The following is a 27,549-nucleotide window of genomic DNA, read 5'->3' on the forward strand; positions in this document are numbered from 1 at the left end:
AGTTACTTTCTCGGCGTATTTACTCACGAAGATATTTATAATATTAATAATTTCGCTTCAGCATTTAGTTAGGGACTGAGTAATAAACATTCCTATATACAATCTAAGCAGACTTTCACATTTCATAATAATGTGTACGTCACTAAATAGTTTTGAGAATCCTATTCACTCCTCCCGTCAATTTTATCCAACGAAATATTATGTAGATTAAATAAAATAATCATAAAAATTAAATAGTTAAAGATTTATGAGATGACAATAGCTGTAACAGCCCATAAATGAAAGATATTAAATGTGTATTTCATATTAAATTATTTTTAAACAACAGTTATTAAAAATATATATTCCAAGTATTTATTTACAAATTCCACACTGATTATTAAATTAATTTCATCAAAAACAATTCTAAGTTAATTAATGTTATGTCATCGAAAAGCCGTGCGATCTAGGTCAGTGGCACAGATAATTTCGCAATGTCTAAACATTCTTTTTAATCCGGAAAAGCAATCTATGGATTTCTCAAGATAGTAAAACGGTCAACGTATTTCCGCAAAGGAAGCACTTTCACGATACATGTTTTGCGTCGTGATATAATAAAAATAGGAAAACACAAAACAATAATATTTTTTGCTGTTTATAATTATTTCGCTTACCTGAATAAATCCTCCTTTAACAAATGCACCTGTCACTCTACACTGGCACACACAAAAAAATCACTATTGACAAACGAAAAGCGCGCGCACTGCCATGGCGGACTGCAGACTATCGTAAGTCGCCAAAATATGAGGCCAAAATGAGTTGCATAACGTTTATTACAGCATATTACATAAAAATCGCCGTTGGGCTCTCAGTATATTATTATTATGCAAATAACGATCTCAATTTTTCTAGGTTACGGCGCGAATTTTTGTGACGAATGGTCAACTCTAGTCGAAAGTTACTTACAGTATGGAGAGAGGATATTGTTAGTGACATTCGTTAAGTGTGCCCCACTTTTTGGTGGGGGTTGGGGCATTTCTTACGTGAATGAAACAGTACTTGTAGATGATAAGTATTATTGTACGTCGCCAATAGGTGACTGGTTAGTGTTCTAGTTTGATCTCAGTAAAAATCGGTTCTTAGGCGGAATCTGATTAGGTATTATTAAAAGTAATTTGTAGGATTTCCTTAAAAAAATAGACAGTCTTTTCGTTTGATTTTCAAGTATTTTATATTCATTTCCTAAAACACGATGTTTTTAACGCCGTATACTGCTAAAGACTTATTTCAAAAATAAAAATTACAAATGAGTAACCTATTTGTTCAAAGCGTTGCATTACATAATTAAAAATGAAATTTATTATGTTTTAGATTACTTTGGAAGTTGATATTTACTAATTTTGAAATGGAGTTTTAAAAACCCTTCAAATTCCGTTATATTATATGATTTTTTCTATTAATTTTTAATAAGGCCCTCAAGACTCAATATTACTTGAGAAACATTATTATAATGTAGTGAGTATATCTAAAGCAATATCTATGTTTTTTTTTTCAACCCAGAAAATTTTAATATCATTTTAATCATCGCTGAATATTTATCTATTGTTTTTAATAATTATGACTATTATACTTACTCTATTGCTGTCATCACCTCTCGAATCTCTGCAATAATATAATTAAAAAAATAAAATATAAACTTTTGTACGCTAAATATACATTTATTTAATTATTAATCAAGATTTAAACTCTTAACTACAATAAACACTTACCGTGTCACCCATTTCTAATTCATAACTTCACATATTTAGTTGTTAAAATAAATAAAAAAACTGACGTCACAGACTACTTTATCCATATGTGTTAGCAAGCAAAGTCACGAGCAGAAACTAGTCAGACCGATAGATTTTTAGCCACTCAAGATGCCCTAATTTAAGTGTTTTCTCTGCAATACGGCAACGCATGCGCCATTTGGAATTAAATACCCACGTCGCTGGCACGCAGCAGACTCATTTTTATGTCTGTAATACTAATACTGGTAAAGCTTGTGTCTATCATAATGAAGTTGGCGCCTGCAAAATAATAAGAAAAGAAAAACAATAGGTTTTCACCGGAAAAATAAAAATACAGAAATAGAGAAAAGAATAAAATTAACACGGAACAAATTTTGGGGTCTGAAGGAAATTTTTAAAGGATCACCTTTAAAAATATATGGGCGTCACTGGAGGAGGCCCACACCCAACTTGGGATTCCAGTAAAAAATATATAGAAATTTAGGTACTTAAGTAATAGAAATTTAGGTAATTAAGTAAAGGAAAGATAAATTATTATACTAACATAGATTAAACTACATGAATAAACACTAAAATAAATTGTAAGAAGTGTAAACTTTAAATACTGGAAATAAAAGGCATTTTATTTATTTATTTATTATATATACATTTATTTAATTCTTAAAAGGCCGGCAACGCACTCGCGAGCCCTCGGGCATTGAGTGTGTCCATGGGCGGCGGTATCACTTAACATCAGGTGAGCCTCCTGCCCGTTTGCCCCCTGTTCTATAAAAAAAAATATATGTATTACACACAGTCTGTCAAAGTATTAAGTATGTAGCTGTATGGACTAAAGTCCTTTGGCTTTCCCATTAGGGATAAATTGAAAAAAAAAATATATATTAAGTATGTATTTTGAATTTGGAACACGTATATTATTTAAAAAACTTCTTTCGGTTTTGCGCCATTTCACATATTTTTTCGTGTTCATTCTCAAATCACATTATGGGAATTACGCCTTTCACAAGATGGGTAGGTACTCCTTAACCTAAATAGGTAACGCCTTACAAAAAAGATCGGGACGGCCGCGAGCTGTTAGAACTACAAACGCTGTTAAAGCCTGAATTCGTCGAAACCTCATTAGGAAGCAATGATAAATGCAGATTGCTAGGACTCTGTCGCGTAATATCATATAAGACCTGAAGCTCGGTGCTTATCGTCGATATATAAGAAATACTATGAATCAATATTTACAATTAAAGAGAGTGGATCGATCAAAATGCCTTCTGTCGCTACTCAGGTTAAAAACAAAGAAATAATCTCTTTACTGATGAACATATTCATGAAGAAAACTACCTTAAGCAAAATGACAACGTTTCATGGTGGGGCGTGGCTTATCAAGAGTACATTTTTGTGAAAAAGTAGTGATAACTATAACTTCATTATAGTCAGTTTTAGAGAACATGGCGACATTGAATCACTTAAAAAATCTTACATGCGAGCAGTGTCGAAATTTCCATTGGATTAATTAGTTCGTAAATCCATAGATTTGTAGCCAAAATGATAAAAGCCAAAGGTGGCCAATTCGCATGGATTTTTCTTATTGCTTGCTGAAACTTTAATAAATATGTAGGTATCATTTAAATAATATTACATTACGTCATATGTCTTAGAATATTGTTTTAAATTTAAGTTTTTAAGGTAAGCCCAATATAAAAAAAATCGACAAGTACCTATTAGTGTTGTATGTAGGCTGTCAAATTTACAAAAATCAAAGCTGAATGTGTCACTAAGGCTTGACAATTGATGTTACTGTCAGTTTGAATTCTTAAAGTGGAGAAATAGAAAAGTATTGATTTTATATTTTTATAATGCTTTGTATTTACTGTTGAGTATTTACTATTTTATGGCATTATTTTTTTAAAATATTGGTGTTACGATTCAAAAATCTAATAAAGTGTTTAATTACAAATTTAAAAGTCTGAGTAAACAAATAAGACTTAAGTAATTATAAAGTTTTTGGATTTATCCACTAGTGGATAGTATTCAAACTCTCATAAAAAACCTTTATCTTTATCAATAAAATACTTCTCTTAAACCCATTAGGTTTTGTACGTCTTATTTTACACGGGTACATATAACCAGAGCTGATATCATAAATATTTAAAGTTGATCTATAAATTCTAAGTAATTACTTTATTTTCCAGAAGATACCGAATATCTTTCCTTATTGTCCATCTAAATATGATACCTAGACAGTATTATAATGAGCGTGACTTACGAAAACGGCAAATAGATGCACTAAAGGTTTTTAATGATAATGTTACGGAGGTAAAAGAACATACCAAATATAAAGTGGAGTTTATGGCAAATTCAAGGAATATGGTTCTGAATATTGTTCTTAGTCCAGAATTTCCAAATGACAAACCTGCTATTTTTGTTAATCCAGTTTTTAACCATCCATGGTTAGGTGAGAACTCGAATCAGGTTGTAGGTGCACCAGGACTTTTAAATTATACTGTTCATTCTGACTTAGGTAAGGATAATATTACTGACAATATAACACAGTAATAATTGATTTTAAAATGTAAATTAGTCTGAGTATATTGGTGTAACTGATTGTGTTCTTGTTCAGGCAGAGTAGTGCAAGCAATAATAAGAGAGTTCCAGCGTTCCGTCCCAAGTATCGCCAATGAAGATAAGTCAACTGACACAAGTCCTCAGTCCCATATAAGTGTGAATTCTTTGATGTTCCCTGAACTAAGTGAATTGAATATTGAAGAATTGCAGGAAATATTAGAAAATCCAGACTTGCAGGTACTATTTTGGATAATAATTCAATCAATAAAACAAGTCAATTATACTCCTGCTTATTTTAGCCTATAAAATTGTATTTATATTGTAATTGTATAAAGTAAACCCATGATTTTATATTTAATTTATAATCTGAATGTTAAACTTACATTAAATGTAAGTTTAAAATTCAGATAAGTTCAGATTCGAAAGTATAAATTTTATAATGTAGATTCTTTATTTTACAATACACTTTACAGTAGTTAGCTTAGTTTTTATCTAAATCACCATTAAAAATATATTCAATCTAGGACAAATTATTAGAAAACAATCCACAATTAGCAGAAATTGATCAGGAAACAGAAGAGTTAATGAACAGTATTGAGGAAATTGCTCAAGACAATCTCAAAAAGCAGGAGATGCTTGATGATATGAAATCTAAAGTAAGTTATTTGAGAAGTCTCGTGTCTAGTATAGAAGTAGAATAAAGCTGGGAATTTTTATTGAAGACTTATTTTTAAATCCTTTCTAGAAACATAATTGTAATTATGTTCATATTCATACATAGTGTAAAACTTACATAATGTTCATATAAATTAATATTTTAACTTTAATATATTAAAGTTGAAACATTGTAGAGGCTTTTGCACAAAACAATTTTTTTTTGGTTTTCACCTAAACACAATTTGTCCAATAAATATAATGTTGTCAATTTCTAATAGGTACTTGAAGGCATATCAACAATAGTTCAAATGAAGATGAGTTATGAAGATCTGAATAAACGTTACCAAGAGTTATGTGAGGGATATTCTCCACACCATATCAGGGATTGCTTGAAAGATGCTGCAATACGGGCTGATGAAGATGCTGAAGCTATTGCTGAGCAGTTTTTATTAGGTAACTTATTTTAGCTGTGGCTAATGACGTTGCTTAAATGCTTCTTTGTATATGGTGAATGGTAAACTATTTTTCATTTCTATAGATGTAAAGGTGATATTAATTAGTCAAATGAGGTTGTCACGTAAGGCAATCTAATTAAACACCTATAATTATTTTTCCTGTGTACTTCAAAAGTCTTATAATTATTATTTAAAAAAGAAGGTAACAGCACTAGATGTCAACACATAATCAATGTGACCTTGGCTTGGCTGTCTTGCCTGCTTTACATATCAATTTGTATTGTTAGTTTTATTTTCATTAAAGCCTAAAAAAATGGCATATGTTTTATATAAATAAATATTTCTAAAATATTTTTTATTGCTTATTAGTTTAATGGTTTTTTAATTAGAATGCAACTTCCACCAAAAGATTTTATTTCAATTTCAGTGTTTTAATATTTAAAAATAAATAATATATTTATATAGATTACAAATTTCATGGAATCCTGTAAATTTCAGGAAATGTATCAGTGGAGACGTTTGTCATGAAATTTGCTGAGAAACGTGCGTTGGGCCAAGCGAGAAGGGCGCGAGAAGAGAGATTGGCGCATCAATTAGCGCAATTGGATAGAGCTACTACATAATTCTACATACTATTTTCTGGATTTAATTCCGGGGTGTTTTAAGCAATAAAAACTTACTGCTCCATGCATTGATCAGATCAGATATATACTGATTCTCGATTCATAAGGCTCAACAAAGATCTGAGTATTTTCATTATGATATAGGAAACCATATCCATAACACATGAATTTATAATTTAAATGTAATAATATAGTTAGTATCGATAATATGTATGTTAAGGTGTATACACACATGAATTTAAAAAAAGTTACTGAACCAATTACAGTTAAAACATGGTCGGTTGACTAAATTTGCCCTAATAGAAATTATATATCGGCCAAAATACCTTGTTGTATACAAAATAAGACAGTTAAATATCACATATGATTCAAAAGTTGACTCGCTAGGTAATATAGTACGGACGCGGAGCACGAAGAATTTCGTACAATGACCCCTCATCTTATGTCTTTGTCGCTCGCGCATAAACATATTGCCGTTGCGCTCACACAGATGCAGTGACCGCCGTATTAAGAGATTGTAAACCTAAAGTCATAACCATAAAGACATGCGGTGGTGCACATGTACTTTGGTTTGTTTTGTTATAAGTAGTATATATGTTATAGTATAGTATATAAGTAGTAACGTATCTGGCGAAACATCTGATAGTTCATCAGAAATAGATGCCTCTGACTAAAATTAAATGTTTTTTTTTAAGAGTATTTCTGTTTTTTTTACCAAATCTTAGTCGCAATCATAACTTTTCCTTTTTATAAATCCATCAAGCCGTTTAGTCTAAATAAAAATCAAACCTACCGTTTTTAATATTCGTACTTATAAAAAAAATGTTTTTAACCACTGGCAGTAGGCCCAAAGGTCATTGTACGAAATTCTTCGTGCTCCGCGTCCGTACTATACCTAATAATCTAGCAAACATCAGCTGTGTTGTAATATACGTATAAATAAAATAAAACGGTTGATTTGAGGCACTTGATTCACGTTATGTCTCGTAGATTTAAATACTATAACGGAATTGTTTAAATTGTAATTCCGTTTACGTTTTGTATAGTACTATCGTTGATGGAAATAACTTTTTAATAGCGCCATCTGTTATTTAGATTTTGCAATATTAGACATTCCTATTGTATTATATTAATAAATTATTACAAAAGTTTTTTTGTGTTTTAATCCCTATTTTATACTCATTATATGTATAAGCGATTAACATAGAAAATAAGTATAATTGATTTGAGAATGATGAGACTTGATTAATTAAATTGTTTGTAATCCTTCAGTAATTATTATGTTTTGTAAGTTTACTATACTAAAATCACGCCATCTAGTATCGAGGCCACACATTGACTATACATTTTATATAGACTATACTTGTTTATTTCATCTTTTAATTACAATTAATTTTAAATAAATGTTAGAGAGATAACGATAGGATAAAAAAGTTGCCGCAATTACCTCTCATTAATTTTTGTATAGTTATTGTCAATTTGCTGATATAAATTGAAAAAAGGTATGTTTTTTTAATCAATTTTATGTCAGCAAAGTAAAAGAAAATTAAAAAAAAATATGCCAGCTCCCAGTCAGCCTCAACATTACGGTTGTCAGTATTAAACAGGAATATTTTTGTAAATTAATAGTCACAAAATTCCTGTCTACTTAAAAAATGTAACATATTTGCCAGTAAAAAATTAGCCGCAAGCAAAAGTTGCCATGGTTTCATTACGTATTTCCGAACCAATTGGACGTAGGGTCCTTCAAGAAAAGAGCGTACCAATTCTTAAAAGGCCGGCAACGCACTCGCGACCCCTCTGGCATTGAGAGTTTGCATGGGCGGCGGTATCACTTAACATCAGGTGAGCCTCCTGCCCGTTTGCCTCTGTTCTAAAAAAAAACGATTTTCGCTTAAGGTAGGTATAATTATCGCCCTAGTTTCAACGGTTATGGGTTTGTAAAAAATTTCTTTGAGATATTTAAGGATTACTATGCTTATTTCAACGTTCAGGCAAGTACAAAGATGAACTCATGGATTTAAATTCACGACCGCTAACTCACGAATTGCATGCTTAATCACCAGGCTTCCACTACCCTACAAGTGGTCGCTTGGATTTTATATATCTTTTTTTATATTTTTTCTGTATTAAGCTGAACTTTTCAGACTTCTTACTCTTTTTATTTTATCTTTTCAAAATTTTGATCAAATTAGAAATTAAATATTTAAGCAGTTAGGTAGTTTGAAATTTCACTCATATCATACAAGTATCTATACAAATAAAATGAATCGCAAAATATATTGCTCAGCGCAAAACTCAAAGACGATTATCAAATCGAGTATATTTTATTCTTCATTCCTTGAGCTGAAGGATCTTTTAAATTGAAACATAAAATGAAAAAAACTTTTAAATTTATATTGATTAATATATTTGTTCCTTTTTAGGGAATAGGTTCTTATGTGTAGCATAGCAAAATGTGCCATATTGGTATAACTTTAGGCCAAGTAAAATCATAAAGGAGAAATAAAGTTTGCGGGGACAGCTAGTGATAACACATAGTAATAATTTAAAACCTTTATTTCCAACAATTACAACCCGATAAGTGCGTTATATATAAAATTAAATGCTGTGAACAAGATATCTCTGCTGTACACATACCAGGCAATCGAAGCGTAGAAGGCGAATTTCAATGTTTTATCCAAAATCACCATTCTGAAAAAAAAAAATTTGATTGACGATTTAAGTAATGATGTAAGTGGAACTTGTTCAAACTGGTTAGGGTTAACAATTTAAGCGTAAATTAGAGATTTTCATTTTCATTTTTCATTAGCCCTAGCCGGAATAACTGACCGCGAAATTAATTAATTTTTTTTATGTACTTTAAGAATTTGAATTATAAGCGACGTGGACATTTAGAATATTGTTGTACTATCTGCAAAGATTAAGCTACGACGTACAGTATGATTTTTCTATTTATCTTGAGTTTATCTGCAATTAATTACAATTACTCACCTTCTAAAATGCGCTTTTGCTTTCGGCAGGTCTTCTAACTTTTCCTTTAATAAGTAAATTTTTCCTGCTTTTGCACCAGTCTTGAAGTATTCAAATTGATCTACCAATTCCATGGCATAGTAAAACATGTTTTTATCTTCCAATTTTATTTTGTCACGTAAGGCCAGTAAATTATTGTTAAGGAATTTCCATTGCTGAGTCAGATACGGGTGAAGGGCGATGTTGGCTGTGTATATGCGTCGTTGTATTTTGAAAAGCCTGAAAAAAGTAGACACCAATCGTAGCTAATTTTGTTTTGTTAAGTTCGTACCTAGTACGATTTAGTAGGCCCATGAAAAGAGGCGATATCCTAGGCATTTTATAGACATAATTCTGGATTCTAATCAGGTGTAAAAAATAAGTTCAGTTTGTTTTTATCTTGATAAAAACAAACTCAATCAAAACAAAACAATCTTATAATAAGTAGTAATAAGTAAGGAATAAATATTTTATTTTATAACTTACATAGGTTTCTTCCCTAGTATTCGCAACACCAGGTCGACAAGTATGGCCGGAAGTAAATGCAAAAACAGTACCTGAAAATGTTAAGATGATAAATAATGATAGTAAAAAAACGGAGTGAAATATACAATAAAGACAAAAAAGACGGTGATTCTTAAAAATGGGCCCCATAACCCATAAACTCTCAAAATGGAGAAATCTCCTTCCAATCTTATATATATATATATATATATAATAAAAAATTCCCATTGAACCCCTGGTCCTTCCATTCCCTTCCACAGTTCATACAGAATACGAAATTCCACCCGTATCACCTCGACTGCGCGTTTTTCATGGGCAGTTTTTGCTGCCAACCACCACTTTCTGGAACCAGCTGCCAACTGAATTATTTCTGAACCAATTCGACTTAGGGTCCCTCAAGAAAAGAGCGTACCACTTCTTAATAAGGCCGGCAACGCACTCGCGAGTCCCTAGCATTGTGAGTGTCCATGGGCGGCGGTATGACTTTATCAGGTGAGCCTCCTGCCCATTTGCCTCCTGTTTTAAAAAAAGCACAGACTAGGCTCTAATAATATCAAATATTTTTCTGTCTACTTGACCTGGCAATATCAGAGTTATGCGGAGCTAAATAGAAAGCTCTCATACCCTTAAATTATAATCCAATCTTGACTTAGTAACCCCACCATCGCCAGGCCACAATACGTTATCGAATGGAATTTCTCTAAGGATTGCTTTGCCGTTATCAACAATGTCGCCAACTGTCATTGTAGCCATGTGACTGCTAGAACAGTGATATACTTCCACTTCATCTGTCGCTTCTAATCTGGAAATTATAATATAAGATTATACATGATATTAATTGTTCATACTACGTATTTGCGTGTTGTTCTCACGAGTATGTAAGTGCGTGCTCCTATTTCACCATGCCTCCTGCTAATATAGGACAAATCTTTGTTTTTAATTTGTTTTATTATTCTTTATTACTCAAGATGTCATATGGAACATGGTGTATTGGTTGCAGCTCCTTACAAACATTGTGTAAAAAAAAAACTTGGCGATTAAAAAGAGTGGCGGAGATTTTATTGCCAGTTCTACTCTTCCGTTCCGCCCTTTCATTTTATATTTCTTTCCTTTTTTTGACGTTCATAAGTGTCCCTTATGTTACCTATATGAATAAATTATTTTTGACTTTGACTTTGACTTTACATGAATAAATATAAATAAATGTATTAATAGACCTTTATTCTCTGTCAGCTTGTTTTAAAAAAGAATATAGGAACTTTCTATATGGTCACGTTTTCTCTGATATGTTAGTTATGCCTAATGCTGGTAGAGGACAAATCTAAGTATAATTTATTTTATGATTATTAACTAGCAGACTCGGCCAAGCGTTGGTGTGGCTAAGGTTTTTGTTATATTACATATTAGTAAACTATTCAAGGGAAACGGTAGTAAAACTGAAAAGTTGGTGCTTTTAACACAGCGCAATCTGTTAGAATTTTTACACGGTGTGCAAATTTGATTCGGTTCGGTAGTTTAGGAGTTCATCGAGGACAAACATAGTGACAGGAGATTTACTGAAGAAGATTACTAAAGGTGTCATGTGGTTGCAGCTACTAACTTTATTGCCAGTTCTATTTGACCACTCTACGCCCCTGATTAGAGAACTGGCAGTAAGTGAAAATTTAGAAGCGTTTAGTATTTAATATGTATTTCTTTATTGACGTTCATTAACGTTGTTTAGCTTATGTCTAGTATGAATCAAGGAACACAAGCATGAAAATATACTTACTTCTTGGTACCCCTTAGCCAGGCCCCAGCGATGAACATCTTAATAGCAATATCTACTGGTATATAATCCGCAGACAGGTCGGGATCGGAGTACACACTTCGAAGAATTCCTAAAATGACAGATTATATAGAATCAACTTGCTGACCTGGCAAACGTCGTTTTGCCATGTATATATCATTTTCACGAAAAATTTTAAAGAAATAAATTATTTAAAAATTTACCTTTTCCACTAGCAATCAGAATTCCAATGGGTCCATTAAAGTTTTCAATCCACCCTGGAATTGGTTCATCGACTGCGGAAATTACTGTAAATCAGAAAGTATTGATTAAAAAGAAATATTTATATCATCAAAATCAAAATTAAAATCAAAATTCATTTATTCAGTCCAGATGCGACCTAAGGCATGCTTGTGAATGTCAAAAACGTTTACAAAATTCGCGAAAGAGCAAAACTACGCCATCCGTTCGCAAGACTACCAGGAGGTCTTGTTCTGAGAAGAACGGGCAAGAAACTCAGCAAGTTTTATCCTCCCTTTACATACAATAATTCAAAAGAAAATGTCATAAACCACAACGTCATTTATGTTACATAAGTAAAAATAAAATACAATCTGTTCTGTGATTTACCACATTCACCATTACATTACATTCCATTACATTCACAACACTTCCAAGACTATAATAATAAATAAAAAATATAAACGCAAGTCACGCAATTTTTGGAGACTCTTGAAAAGCTCTTTTTCAAGGGTAAGACACTGAAGCTACAAAAAAATAAATTCAAATATTGATAGTCCAAAACTCACCTATAGACGGTCTTGCTATAATAACAGGCAATTTTCCCTTCTGCTCATACACGACATGTTCGGCCAACTGCTTCGTAAATACATATGTGTTCGGTAATTGTCCTAGATACCTGAAAGTATAAAATTGTTCCTCAAAAGAATATTTACTCCATGATTAAAAGTACATATTCAATAGGATTTGTTTCAATCCTATTGCAATCTATTAAAACACTCTTTCCTCTCTTTCTGTTAAATAGATGCACGCCGTGATGTAAAGAGACAAATGAGTGACAGTGAAAACACTGCATTGATTGTGATGTGCATTTTGTATATACTTCTTGTAAGTAATCAGTTAAAATTCAGTCACAAAACGATATATGTTAAATAGAAGTACGTTATTTGACAGTTCGGTATTTCAACATAATATACAGAAATAGTACATAAAAGTGCGTGCGTACACAATATGTCAGAAGTGAAACTTCCTTGTTAATTAATTAAGGTAAAAGCCCCAATAGATGATCATGTATGTATGATGACTACATACATTTGTATATTTATATTCACACTGTTTACACATTGTATACGTGCTAATGATAATATAAATGAATAAAAAATCTGCTTTACTGCACAAGACGATATGCGACAGAATTTCCATCTAAAGATCTGATTTATAACTAATAAACGAATTCATCAACCAATAGCGTGTATTGTTTCTTGATCTCCCTTTCTCACTCTCTCTCAATCGCTCTCTCCCTTTTCTTCGAAAAAAATGCTGCACATCTTCGTGACGTACCGTAAAAGTTTTACTTTAATTGCTTGAAAATATACTCAGTACCCCGTCATACTCACTTAGGTGTTAAATGTTTTAAAGTCTCTTCATCCAACTTCTCACATACTTCGAGCGTGTCTCTCCAATTTGCGTGCGGTGGGTAAACCACTTCATCAATAGTCTCACGGTTTGTGTTCGCGTATGACGTAGATACGTGTACTAAAACCTAAAACATTTAAAAGGATAAAACGTCTTTCAGTAAGGTTCTTATTATATGAAATTATAAAAATCAATATGACATTTGCATGCCTATATGATTGTGCGGATTTTTATAATTATCTATCGAATTGTACCACTATCTATATGTAAAATTGCCCGCGTTTGTGATAACAGATGGGTCAATATAACCAATGAAATGGCCCAGTGGGAAGAAAAAAGAGCCCACCAAAAATCCGGGAACATTAATAGCGGAAAAGAATTGGAAAATGATGAATTTGAGGACTTGACTCCGTCGGAAGTTAAATGTTAAACAGATTGGGCTTAACGTAATTCAGATTTAAGTACTGGATTACCTACTATTTGCTTTACTTGTATATCATGTACCTATGGAAACAGAGTGTCAGAGGTTTTCTCGCGACGGTCAGACATGAGCTACCGATTGAAGAGAGACGAATTAGCGCTGTAATAATGTTGCAGCGCTTCCTAGACCTTTACACATACATTACACATAAAAGAAATAAAAATAAATAAATAATCAGTGGTGCTACAACCTCTATAGGTCTTGACCTCAGATTTCTGAATCCGTTTCATGATCATTTTTAAATATATTACGAAAGTAGGTGATCAGCCTCCAGTGCCTGACACACGTCGTCGACTTTTTGGGTCTAAGACATGTCGGTTTCCTCACGATGTTTTCCTTCACCGTTCGAGCAAATGTTAAATGCGCACATAGAAAGAAAGTTCATTGGTGCACAGCCCGGGGGTCGAGCCTACGATCTCAGGTATGAGAGTCGCACGCTGAAGCCACTAGGTCAACACTTCTCTACACATAAAAGAAATGTCTTGTTAAAAAATAAATAATCACACAGGGTGGCCGTTTTATATATTTTTATAGTACTTTACGTGTAATGTAGCAGGATTGTTAATTACACGATATCTGGATTGTAATGTGTTGATGTATTATATCTCTGTTACGACGCAAATACCAACTTAGAGATGTCAAATTATGTTTTGCATTTAATTTTAAAAAGTTGAAAATGCATTCCAAAAAAATCTTCAACTATTATCCGTATGACCGAAGAATCAATTATTGCATAGCTGTCACCGGCTAAAAACAGAGACATACACTTTCATAAATTTGCGCTTTCCCTTTTGAGAAAAACAGCTATTGAAATAGTGTATAAATATCTAATTTCTTGAACATCCCATTTCTACCACTACCGCATCTCTGTAGTTAGCGCAATGATAATGTCGCTGTCAAGTTACCTTTGAAAGGGCAATGACCCTAAATTTAGATCTACCACGAGAACTTAATACTTACTTCCAAATTCTTTATTTCTTTAGCGAGCTCCACCACTTCCCTTGTGCCTCTAAGATTCAGTCTCGCGGCTACTTTTAAAGTGTCGTCGAACCTTAAAAATTACCAACAATTTTTTATTATTATTATATTATATTATTTTATAGTATTGTCTTTTATTAACATAACTTTTACACATTTAAAGAAAAACACTTTTTCGGATTATAGTTATGTTTTCTGCAGAAACCCTACATTTTGCAGTCGATACCAACTCCGGGGAAATAAATACAGATGTAGGTGACCAAATTAGCTGTTTACGTTATGTCGTTTGATACGTGAATAAATTGTTCTGAAAAGAACAGTTGTACGTTTGCGTAAGATACAAATGTGTTCTGAAAAGAACAGTTTTGTCAGTGTTGTACCTAGTTTCGTAAAATATCATTCATTCTATATTCATTCGTTATTCAATATTCAATATACATTCTTATATACTCAGTTCCATCTACAACCTCTTCTCGACAAGTTATTAGGGAGTTTTATTCATTACAACCAACTATCTCCCAAAGCAAATATTCCTAAACAGATAATACAACATTTTCTACAGCTGTGATACTTTTTGACATTTAACACCTTTTGTTTTGGTCGCCGTGACCACGCACGCTGTAAATATGTTTTAATATGTAATTTATATATTTAATTTATAATTATGTTTTAATATTTATAAGTTTAAATACAATAATACATAACTATAATCCGTAAAAAGTGTTTTTCTATACAATTTTCAATCATTTTAAATATCAAGTTCTTTACCGGTATCGGGAATTGTGATAATAGAAATTAAGTGTAGCATAGCATGTTCATAGCGGTTCTGAATTTGATACCCAAAACAATAACTAGTTTTAAATTATTTTTTTTTGTACCACAAAATTAGAATAAACATGTCATATACTAATACACATATTCAAATGGCACCCTTGGCAATGGCAATGGAAATTAAAAACATAATATATAGGAATAAGTAACATTATTATAATAATGACGACATTATGAAATTATTGAAACAGATTTGCCCCCAACTCCTATTTGGGTTAAGAGATTCATCGACTCATGAGCTCCATTCTTTTTTTATGTATGGCAAGTAGACAGGCTCATCTGATGTTATGTGATACCGCCACCCATACACACTCACATTTCTAGAAAGCTCGCAAGTGCGTTACAGGCCTTTTAAGAATAGGTACGCTCTTTTCTTGATGCTCAGTTGTGGAACAGCGGACGTCAATGTGATACGGATGGTATTTTGTATTCTGCCTTCAGGTCCGAACAACTCCGTTCTCTGTTCAGAACACGGAACTAACTCTCCATGGTAAACGCGGTAGAAGATGCAGGATTGACTTATTCCCCCATCTCTACGCAACGCCAAGCGATCAAGCCGCACGAAGTGACTTGGTCGTTGACGATTCGAATCGCTCTTCGTTGAATCTAAATAATCCTAATAATTACCTGACAGATGCGGCGACGTGGAAAACAATATGAGTCCGATTGATGATTAAGGCTCTATCTTCTTCGGACATACCTAGAATGGACAGATAAAGTATCAATATTGTGCCGTAGAACATTTAGAACATTCTATTTTAAAAAAATTCGAAATAAAAATAAAGTAATTTTTAATGTTATAAAACATTTCATCTTCTTCATCAATTAAACATAGCCTTGTGTTACAAAAATTTGCGCAAGTATTTTAAATATTTCTCTGTATAAAAATGTGTGTCCTTGGCTGCAAGGTAAGATGGTAAGTTTGACGCGTACTTCCGCAGAATATTTATAGTTTCCTGCTATAAAATATCAAACATGCAAAAATTTAAAAGCACATCTTATAAATTTCGCATAATTAGGATAATTTATCAGTATCACAACAAAAGTTATTTATTTAAATCTATTTTTCATGTAAAAGGAGACCTTCATACATTTTCTTTGTTTATGCAAAATTTTTGTATCGTTCAGCCCGGATATACAACGACCAATATTTAAGCCTTGACTTGTTTACGCTACAGCGGAATGTTAAAATGAGTATTAAGAATATGCATACCGCAAAATTACCTGTATCATGAGCACATCACATACACACCATATACACACCATCACACACTAAAGCCTAGTTACGTACTTATTATGTTTTGAATAATTTATATTGTTTTCCCTTTTGTAAATGTTTTAACTTTTTTTTAGGTAAATAGTATGTATTCCAACTATGGCTATATTTTAGTGAACTTGTTTGTGATTATATGTAATTTTTGTTAGCTGATTACGAAATAAATAAATAGAGTATAACTTAAATAGTGATCAGGTGGACTGGCGGCCATAGCAAATTATTAAAACGTAAATAATACTTGATAACGTTGTGTTATATCTTATATACAAGTATATAAGAATATGTATATGTATATTTATAAAAAAAAACAAGACAAAAGTAAAAAAAGACATAATTCAAATGCAGTGCAGTCATCACAAGTATACGTGAACAGCATCTCGACCCTCCAACAAATAGGTAACAGCAAAATATAAATAAAATAACCTTATATACTTAATTGTCATTTGTCAATTGTCAAACTAATATCGTTAGAACAAACTATAGAGCATTAAAATTAAATGTTTAATTAAATTAATTAGAACTTAACTTACATTGTGTCATCATTCTTCACACAAATACTGCTTTTACTTGTTTTTTTTTAAATAACTATGACAGTTGCATTGGAACCGCGGGAATAAAAAATATACGCACCAAGTCCGATTTCGCTGCAATCTCCGGCTATGAAGAATACCTTGGACTCGAAGAGACCAGGCTTTTCTTTTCGGAGCCGGCTAAAGCACTGAAAATGAATTAAAGTACAATTAGAAAAAGTTTTTACTAAAAAGGCATTAAGAATTTTCTATACTCTCTCGTAATTATTATATCGTCATATATCGTGATAGTTTATCTCTAACTAAAATATGTTCCAAAGAGCAGTATTGGCCTAGTGGCTTCAGCGTGCGACTCTCATACCTGAGGTCCTAGGTTCGATCGCTGGCTGTGCACCGTGTGAAGGAAAATATTGTGAGGAAACCGACCGATGTTCCAAAGTTGTAGAAAATATATACAACGTTCTCATAAACTATTTTTCTTAATAAACAATGAGTCGCATTTTGTAGGTTTAAGTCATGACGTTAATTCCATATATAAGAAAAGCGCTAGCGAGTTTTGAATGTGCACAAGAAAAGTTCTTTCGTGCGCTGGGAATTGAACTTACGATCTCAGGGATGAGTTTTGGATTGATCATCCAAATCACTAGGGCAGCTTGAAACAAAAGCCAAGTTCAAACAAACAAACAAAAATATCTTTATTCATATAGGTAAACAAGTACACTTATGAATGTCAAAAAACTTTAAAAGGGTCATATGATGATATAAAGTTTTTTTTTTATAAAACAGGGGCAAACGGGTAGGAGGCTCACCTGATGTTAAATGATACCACCGCCCATGGACACTCTCAATGCCAGAAGGCTCGCGAGTGCGTTGCCGGCCTTTTAAGAATTGGTACGCTCTTTTCTTGAAGGACCCTAAGTCGAATTGGTTCGGAAATACTTCAGCTGGTCCCACTTTGTGTAAAACGCGCAGTTGTGGAACGGTGGACATTTAAGACAAACAATTTTTGCTCTTAAATGCTGATGTACGAGTATTCTACTCTTTCCCTCTTATTGTAAGATTATGTATGCATCCTTTTGATGTTGCCAACATCAAAGATATTAAATTGATTTTAGGCCTATAAACTAAGTATAAAGTATTTCATTAGTATAAAAATCCATGCATTTGTGACTATATCCATAAATTAAATGTAATTAATTCTCTTGGAATATTTTGACGAATTTAAAACCGTAAATAGTTTAACAAGTAATATGAATTTCAAATTCATATGACTTTTGAACTTTACACTAAAAGGTTGTACACTTGTTATTAACTTGAATTATTTATATTCATAACGTTTTGGAACGTTACATAATAATATTAAAATAAATATAATTCAGTAGGTTAGACTACCAGGCAATATCACTAATCATGTTGAGAAAATAAGTACTGGTTTCACTGTCCTATTCTTAACATTTTAAGGCTAAAACCAGTGATGCCAACTCATACAGAATGTTCATCAAATACGCCTAAATATCGATTGAAACCTCTCATATACATATTTGTTTGAAGCTTGCTCATACGCTACATATAGTATACCCGACATAAATTAAAACACACATTTCACAGTCCACTGGCTGTACCCCGCTTTTTTGAAGAGGTAGATTCAACTCTGAATTAAAAATACGATAATAATCGATACCATTGTTAATTTTGGAGTATAGCCACGCTTGGAGTTTATATTTGGTTAAGTTGGTTGGTTGGTTTCGGGGCTTAAAATAAATTGTATAGTGCGTATTTTTAAGACAAATAAATCTTAAATAAACAATCCCTGGACCCGTTGATTCTCCCTAAATTTGAGGGGAAACACCTAAGTTATCACTGCGTAAAATAACCCTTTCAGGGTAAAAATGTAAGACAAAATGATTGTGTGTTTCGTTTGCTTGTGATTGGCGCTGACACGCTCCATTTTTTCGCTAGGCATACAGCAATAATTCATATAAAATTAAACAAATTGTAAATTTTGTAATCATAAAGTTAGGTGTTAGGTTTCATAATAAGGGAAACCGAGTTACCTATCATTGTTTTCAAGCTCCCACGATCGAAGGCCATTTCACTATGTAAGTTGAATGGCGTAACTTATGACAGGAAAAATTAAATTTATTATTATATTTCTATAACAGAAAATACAAAACTGGGTAAGTAATAACAGAAATATAGATTAAGTAGATCTATACCTAATAATCATAGTAATGCCTCGCTATATTTGTTAAAGAACTATCAACTTTAAGTTTTAGATATGTATTTTAAGATTTACTAATTAACCAAAGACGGATCAAAATAGTAAGTATTAAATGACGAATTCCAATTAGCTGATTAAGGGAGTAAATTCAGGTTAAACATAAATGTAAATAACTTAAGACGATCAAAAAAATTCTAGCCCAGGTTCTTGCCTTTCTCCTAATGTACGATTCCGATTCCGGTCGCGATTCGAAACAGGTAGAGTGGACAATTAAGTGATGATGTGATTCAACTGAATAAATGAATTTTGACTTTTTTTTCCCTTCGTATTTTAGTAACATAATTTTAGTCTCAGTAATTTTTAAGTCTTGAGTAGAATCACTAAAGTAATGTCTCCTTAGTGTCACCATAATAAACATAATAACTGTAAGACAATTGCCATGTAGAGCTATATATTAAACTAGCGGACCCGACACACGTTGTCCTGTCTACACGTCTTTAATTTGAAAATTTTAAACTTTTTTTTAATAAGCTAAAACATTCTGGACCATTTTGATGAAAATTATTATTCAAATGTTATGACAATATCTAACGATCCAGCACATGGTCTACAATAACACAATGATAACAAAACTTTTTTTAATTTGATCGCAGCGCTAACCGTCGGGACAGACTAAAATTAAAATTCGAATATTATTTAAAATTTGACACTGCGATGGTAGCGCCGTCTGTCGGATCCAATGTAAAACATTCCAAAATCAACAACTACTAATAAATTAAAAATTAATTAAAAAACATTGTCAGTTAATTAATTAATTAATAAATACGTCCTTTCAAACGTTTAAACCCTACAAGTTCTGTCTTTCACTATGTTATAAAGAAAGATAAAGACTTATTAAAAGTACCAGAGAATGAATTATAGGTAAGTTTCAGAATGGTGTAACGTGTCTAATATGCGAAAAAAAGATTTTGGACGGTTTATACGATATGCATAGTCCGCGCAGTCTAAATATATATCCAGAAATATCGAAATTAAGCAATATTTTACGCACGTAATCATTTGACATGGCGGAAGGTGGAGCGGAAATACACCTTCAAACCCAAACAAGTTTTGGAGATTTTTTTCGTCTTGGGTCCTCGAATAAGCACATGCAATGTTTACATTATATGTGTATCTTTTTATAACTTTTATATTATTAGATAAAATACACTTATAGAAACAAGGAGAATAACATGAAAATTTTAAATAATACAACGGGCGGCCTTATTACAAGCGATCGCTTCAAGGCAACTGGATAAGGTAAAAAACTAAATGAATATGTGCATGAAGTGCACATATTCATTTAGTTTTTAAAAGTTTAGTTTTTAAAAAAAGAAACGTGTGGCACTCGGGGACTGCCGCGGTAAAGCTATTGAATTTATTTATTTATGCAGTTTTTTTTTTCTTTGACATAATTCAATCTACCATTCTACCAGACTCATACCAACAAGCCTAAATAGTCTGTCTCACTATAACGCGCACGGGCTGAACCGGCCGCGCTTACGCTTCGTCAACGATCTCGTCAGAGAGACGTGAGACGCAGTATGCGTTCTGTCCCGCTCTAACGCATATTGGCCGCACCATCGTTACGGAATTTCTTGATTCGGTCGCCGCGCTCAATGCCTGCGATAAAATCTATGCAATAGCTTAATACAAAAAAAACTAAATGGTTAATCTCACGGATTCATGAATTGCGATGCAATACAAAAGAATAAGAAATACTAGTATCACAGAAGTCACCATGTTGTTTGTATTTTACTGCTGCCTGCGTTAAAGGTATGCACTGCAAGGTATGCCACTGGGACCAAGCTTTTGAAATGTGTTTTAATTTATTATAACAATATAAAAATATATATTAAACAAAATTAACATATATTTTTTTTTATATACAACCGAATATCTAAAAGCAAAGTTGAATCTTAAAAGTAATTGCACTTTAAGATAAGTACTTCAGAGTACCGAGAGTTTATTACGCCGGCTTTTCTCTCGGCCTACAGCTTCTGTCTTCTTTGCCGATGTGTAGGGAGGTCTACCGATACAAATTTAATAACGTGGAATAAATGATACCTGTATCTTATATACCATAATAAATATTTAATTTTATAACAATTATTTATAATTTTAATTACTTACGTAAATCTTTAGCTTGTTTTTGCTAATTAATTCCTCATGTTTGTTTTTTACTTGATGTGTGATTTTTTTAATTTTGCATTCTTTATTAAAGATCTAGACAAGATTGTGTTTTTGTAAATAAAATAATAATTATAAAGATGATATGATAAGAGGTAATATATTCATGTTTCTTTTATTGCATCGTTTCATAACATTGGTAATGAACTGAACAATGAAAATTTGTACATACTTCCGAGGCATACAGAGTTGCCAAACGATCCTCTGGTTTGACTCCCTTTTTACTCCTCAACAGTACATAGATCCGGTCTAGGTCGCTGCAGGAGTACAGAAGCTTTTCGAGCAGCACCTTGCCCATGAAACCTAAAATAAAATTCCCCCATCAAATGAAACGGGGAAAACAACTCTCTCTCTTTTTCTTCTCATTTTCTATCCACTACAGATATCGTTTTTAAACCAATTGCAATTTTTCTAGCAGACTGTGATTCTGATTAAGTTTACGGTAAAGCTTCTCGCACGCCAATTTTATATCTCTACCTCTATTTGTGTGCATCCCTAACACAGGTTACAGAACTTAAAAGGGATGTACAAAAATGTATATTTAAGACCAGAAAGTTAATAAAGGTAATTTTTTGTTTTTTTTGTTTTTTTTTTTTTGCATCTGATGTTCCATGAACACTCTCAATCCCAGAGGGCTCGCGCTTGCTGGCCTTTTTGGAGTTGGTACTCTCTTTTCTTGTAGGACCCTACTAATTGGTTCGGAAATACTTCAGTTGGTAGCTGGTTCCGCAAAGTGGTGGTGCGCGGAAGAGCTCTCTTAAGGCCTACCCGCGTGTCTGATGGTATCAGATTCAGTTCGTGTATCACGAATTCAGCTGATGGGACCTCTTTGACCTGGGAATCTATACCCATTTAGCTGACTTCCATATACCAGCAAGGAATTTTATCATGTATCGACTAAACAATGCAGTGGCGATTAGGACTTGGAACTGATCGTAATTGGTAACACAGAAGGAAAGAGATCGCCGTTCACCAACCAGATGCTCAGACATGAGCTACCGAAAGAGAGAGAGAGAGTGTTGATCACCGTTCTTACGCAATTTAACTCTACTACTAACTTAATAAAATTTAAGAATGAATATATATATAGCTTTTAACATTTTGACGATATTTCTACGATTTTTTCATGTCAGCATCCATTCCACAGACAAGCAATTACGATTTCTGAGTAAATTGTTTCATGATCAATACAATAAAAAAAAAACATCGGAATGTCGAACCAGTTATAATAGCTAACATAAAACTAAGTAATTTGAAAGATATACCTGAGCCTCCAGTAATAAATATAGTCTTTCCCTTATAGTATTCGCCGATATTGGGCACATCACTAAGATCTCGCTCCTCAAGGAACCCCATTTTCTGTAACAAAAATCTATGTAAATCACTTACGTCTTCAGCAAGGACAAAGACTGGTTTGTTACCACGTCGTTGCATACCACTCTTATTTATTTATTTTATTTTATTTATTTATGTATTCCTACATCTAATCACTAAACAATATCCAAACAATTACATTACACACAAAAGCCAAAACGGAATACACATTGAAACAAAAACATAAAGCACAGTTGTAAGATTGATTGATTAGTAGATTAAAATATATATTTAATATGAATGAACAAACAAAGCCATTATTAGTAAAAGATACCTGAGTTTTGAAAATATTTTTTTATGAATTTTTCACATTAAATATATCGATTTGCTGGTTATGTTGTAATCTGTAGGTATGCGATACATAACCGCGACACACTTATACAGTCTTAACTAATACTCAGTTATTAAATACACTTAATGTACACCAATAAAATACTAAGTAATTTTATCATGCTTAAAGGGTTTGACTACAGTACAAATTTTAAATTACCTATAAACTGAAGATTTAAAAATACAATGAATACGAAAAGCGTAACAAAAACATTAACACAAACAGAGTAAAAATTCGTTTTTATACCTTAAACATAGTATCATACCAATTTATCTATTTATGGAGCCAAGCAAACACAACATCGGTTGGCTAAAAATACCTTTTAAAATCACGTAAACAATTGTATTTGTGCGACCTTAGACACTCGCTTTAGACTCGCTAGAAGTGTGAAGCTACTAATAAACGTAAAGAAAGGTAAAGGAATGTGCAGTCAAAGTAACATCAAAATTGTATGTATAACAATCTCAATTTGGCGCCTGGTGGTACCGATAATGCTGCCAGCGTTAAGAGGCTGTTCAAGTAAGTACCGTTTCCTCGCGATGTTTTTCTTCACGGTTCAATGAAAGAAAGTCCGTTGGTGCACAGCCGGGATTGAGGATGAACTCAGGGATAAGGTTCGCACACTGTAGCCACTAGGCTAATGCAGCTCAGTAGGTTTAAAATATAAATAATTATAAAATTAAAAAGGTATGTATCAAATACTAACAGTTCGTAATTGAATCCGATATATCTGTTATAATTAGGAAAGAAGAACCTTAGAAAAGAAAGAAGCAAACAAACGAATACTCCCACAAACTATTCAACTGATTTCAAAATGTCTAACACAATCATTATGCTCATATATATTTCCAAATTATTTTAAGAAACGATGACTTTCAACAATTAACAATATCGTTATAAAATTGGCAAATAACAAACTGTGCAAAAAAACCTCACGTGTTCAATGTATCACCTTTCTTAACCTCTCGACTTTAGCATTAATTTGTATGCGCAGATTTTTATAAATTAATGTGTAGTAAACGCTTTCTGCTTTATTAATAACTAAATTAACCGTAAACTACGTATAATCTACATATAACTGTGTCAAAAATTTAAACTAATTTCTGAAGGAAGTTTTACGTAGACAAACGAACGGCAATATATATATGTATGTATGTATATACCCTCCCTCTTATGATACCTTCTACGTTTTTGTCAGACAATCAACCTATAATAATAATAATTTATTAATTGCAAGAATATGGTACAACATGTTAAGATGGTAGAATCGTCGTTCGCAGATTCTGCCACAAGTGGCGCGCAAATTTATCTTAATTTATAAATTTATATTATTAGTCAGAGTCAATACTTATACTATCTGTATCGGATATATCATACTTAATTTAATTTGTATCAATTACAATTCCTCACGATGTTTTCCTTCACCATTCAAGCAAATGTTAAATGCGCAAATAGAATAAACGTCCATTGGTGCACAGCCGGGGATCGAACCTACGACCTCAGGTATGAGAGTCGCACGCTGAAGCCACTTGGCCAACACTGCTTACTACGATGTTTTAGTTGTTTAAAAATATCTTTGAGTGAAAATCCCTACTCCAACATATTATATATCTCATCGATTTCCTCCCAGTACAATTGGCATAACGGAGATTCTCAATTTAGTCCTTTAGATTATGTTCCAGATTGAAACCATTCAACATCGTCATAATTTTATGTGTGTTAATTCAAGTATAACCGTTAAACGATTTTGTTACATAAATTTGAATTAATATAATTAACGTTTGTGTTACAATGAATTAGTAATTATGTGATGTTCAAGTTCATATAACATATTATTGTATAATCAACTAATTATTGCAACCTAGAATCGCGAGTGGTATTTAATTTCAATTACTTGCAAAAATCTTGCATGTTGAGTTTTAAAGTTACAAAACCCTGACAAAATAATCGTAAACAAAATGTTCAAGCACTGACGAACATAGGAACAATCTAGAAGAAAATTTAAAACATAATTATCACTATTATTATTCACATGTTTGTTATTAGCTGTTCATTTTATTAATCTGTACATGAATTTCTTTGGTTAAAAACCTCCTTTCAGACTTTATTTTTTTTAAATATATAAAGGCAATAGTTATAACTTTATGCCAGTTTCAAGTAAAAGCTTGGAAACCTAACGCGAGAAAAAATAAAGCTACAAAGGAATAAGCTAGTTAAACACATAATATTTACTTACATATTAAATCTTATATATATAGAAGCTTTATTAGATAATATGTATTTATAATCTTCAAATAATATTTTGTAAAAACAAATTGCTGTATTTAAAAACAACATCTACATACTAAAATGATTAACTTTAATATAAACTAAAAAATAATATTAAAAAGCACCAATAAAAACTATAGTTTTAAGGAGACAGCAACAATTATTTGGGGACTTACGATTCCTTACTTACAAGTTATAAAAAAAGCGAATTAAAAATTACACGAAATAATTTATCACTTCATAAATAAACATTCAAACAAAACTTACCAACTACAAATCACTGAATTAGACTAAAAAAGAGTTAAGTCACTCAATTGAATTTCTAATTAATAATGAGTGTTCGCGCGCGGTTCACTAGAAGCACTGAATCGATTGTCATGTCATTGGATACATAATCAAGGCTTAAGGCTGCTTCAAAATTCATCGGAACGAGTCGTTGCGAACACAAGGTTAGGTTCATACATACTACCGCTTACAATTAAGTGCGTACTACCTTTATTACGAATAGATTTCGCTCTTGCTTGGACTATATTATTTAAATTATAGGATCAATTTAAAAATGTATTTTGTATATATAAACTTTGTTGCATACCAACAAAGTTTTTAGCGTGGTGTGTGTGTGTTGTGTATTAAATCTACGTATCTCTCTAAAAGTACTATTTACTGAAATTATACACTGGATTTAAAAAAAAACATACTTCTTTGTATATTTTTATTTGTTAATTTTAACATGTGTTAAAAGATAATGAGACAATAGAACTCAAACTTACGCGTTATAAATTGAATTTTCCTAAGTTTTGAATAATTCCTTCTATACAACTGTCTCTTTCCACTCTGTCAGACATGATAAAACGTCAATATAAAACAAAAACGCATCTCCTAAAATGTGTTCCCATGAGCTGAAACGACTTTCATTTTTGGGCGTCTCATAGGCCTGTGTGCCTTTATCCAAAAAAAAATACACATTTTTGTGTAGTATCTGATGAACGCGATTTCTTTTACTACTTCTAAAATAATAAATAGTTTACTGTCCTCATAGCCAATATTAAATATTAAGATTTTCGGTATCAGAGTGAATAAATTCGGAAAATCCTTTCTAAATTATATCAGTTTATCAAAGCCTTAACATCATTGAAAACAAAGGTTACTCTGCACCCGTAATGTGTTTAACTTGTTAATCTGCATATATTACGGAAAACTGGTGCACACAATTTTTATTTTAAAATAATTTACAGCGTATGGTATAAAGGTCATAATTGAAGTAACTTTAAATTAAATAAAAAGTAAAAAAGTTTCTATAATCAAAGAAAAGTCGCGTTAGTTTTTAGAACATCAGAGTCATGTCAAAATACGTAATAAGAGGAACTTTACAATGCCTTCAAGAAAGAGCGTGCCAATTATTAGAAGGCCGGCAACCCACAAGCGAGCCTTCAGGCTTTGTCCGTGATCATAGGAAGCGGTATCACTTAACATCAGATCAGTGGCGTAGCCACCTTGGGTGGCTTGGGTGGAAGTTGGTAGTGTCACCCCATGGAAAGTAAAAGCAATAAATTTTATATAATAAAGGTCATGGATCATTTATTAAAAGATCGCGAGTATGGGACAGGTAATCCCCCACGACAGTGTCAGGCTCTTTTGCGGGAATCCCCGAATTCTACATAGAGCTGAGCTAGTGCTAGTGGAGGAATCCCTGATAAAGAAATTTTTATGCTAGCGATTTTTTGTTTGTACATTGCTCTGAAAGTTAAGAGACCGAATGGGTGTCGCCCCAAAAAAGGTGAGCCGGTGTCCCCGGTCCCCCGGTCGCCCCCTTTGCTACGACACTGCACCAGATGATCCTTCTGTTATAAAAAATGCCTTCTCAACATTAGAGGCGCTTTTTGGATGAGTCCAACTCTAGCTTCATTTCTACTTAAATTTTCAATTTCAATTATCTTCTTTCAATATGGTTTTAATATCAACCACAATTTGTTGTTGTATATATAGCTACTGCTATTTATTGCGTTTTAATCATATTTTATGAAGTA

General features: G+C 32.4%; 3 protein-coding genes across 6 annotated transcripts in view; 1 reads left to right on the forward strand and 2 right to left on the reverse strand.

Moving 5' to 3' along the window:
• The window catches only part of LOC110997059 (fatty acyl-CoA reductase wat), a 38,367-nt gene extending 36,534 nt beyond the window's left edge, over window positions 1–1,833 (reverse strand). Inside the window, exons 1-2 of one of the 2 annotated variants that reach the window (XM_045631269.1) lie at window positions 1,749–1,833; window positions 1,614–1,641 (exon numbers count right to left, since the gene is read on the reverse strand). The gene's annotated coding sequence lies outside the window, so the exon portion shown is untranslated. Of the gene's footprint in view, window positions 1–653; window positions 951–1,613; window positions 1,642–1,748 lie in introns of those variants that run through there. The other variant, XM_022265063.2, reaches the window with a different exon arrangement.
• A 1,746-nt stretch (window positions 1,834–3,579) lies between these two features.
• LOC110997274 (vacuolar protein sorting-associated protein 37A) lies at window positions 3,580–6,458 on the forward strand. 3 transcript variants are annotated; one of them, XM_045631270.1, is made up of 6 exons: window positions 3,580–3,597; window positions 3,956–4,284; window positions 4,384–4,565; window positions 4,853–4,984; window positions 5,264–5,438; window positions 5,939–6,458. In XM_045631270.1, exons 2-6 carry the CDS (start codon window positions 3,993–3,995, stop codon window positions 6,061–6,063), a joined length of 906 nt encoding a protein of 301 aa, XP_045487226.1. In that variant the 5' UTR covers window positions 3,580–3,597; window positions 3,956–3,992; the 3' UTR covers window positions 6,064–6,458. The 3 variants fall into 3 exon arrangements, with proteins under 3 accessions (XP_045487226.1, XP_022121160.2, XP_022121076.2); XM_022265468.2 differs by lacking the exon at window positions 3,580–3,597 and adding an exon at window positions 3,615–3,635; XM_022265384.2 differs by lacking the exon at window positions 3,580–3,597 and adding an exon at window positions 3,685–3,879.
• A 2,146-nt stretch (window positions 6,459–8,604) lies between these two features.
• On the reverse strand, window positions 8,605–25,901 carry LOC110997184 (putative fatty acyl-CoA reductase CG5065). The gene is made up of 14 exons (XM_022265264.2): window positions 25,790–25,901; window positions 22,815–22,908; window positions 21,722–21,852; window positions 17,200–17,287; window positions 15,921–15,993; window positions 14,445–14,535; window positions 12,985–13,130; window positions 12,157–12,266; window positions 11,572–11,655; window positions 11,351–11,459; window positions 10,204–10,381; window positions 9,562–9,632; window positions 9,058–9,315; window positions 8,605–8,757 (listed from the first exon to the last, which is right to left on the reverse strand). The coding sequence occupies exons 2-14, from the start codon at window positions 22,903–22,905 to the stop codon at window positions 8,634–8,636; spliced, it is 1,554 nt and encodes a 517-aa protein (XP_022120956.1). The 5' UTR covers window positions 22,906–22,908; window positions 25,790–25,901; the 3' UTR covers window positions 8,605–8,633.
• Between the last annotated feature and the right edge of the window lie 1,648 nt (window positions 25,902–27,549).

This window comes from Pieris rapae, chromosome 15 (assembly GCF_905147795.1).
Source record: "Pieris rapae chromosome 15, ilPieRapa1.1, whole genome shotgun sequence".
NCBI lineage: Eukaryota > Metazoa > Arthropoda > Insecta > Lepidoptera > Pieridae > Pieris > Pieris rapae.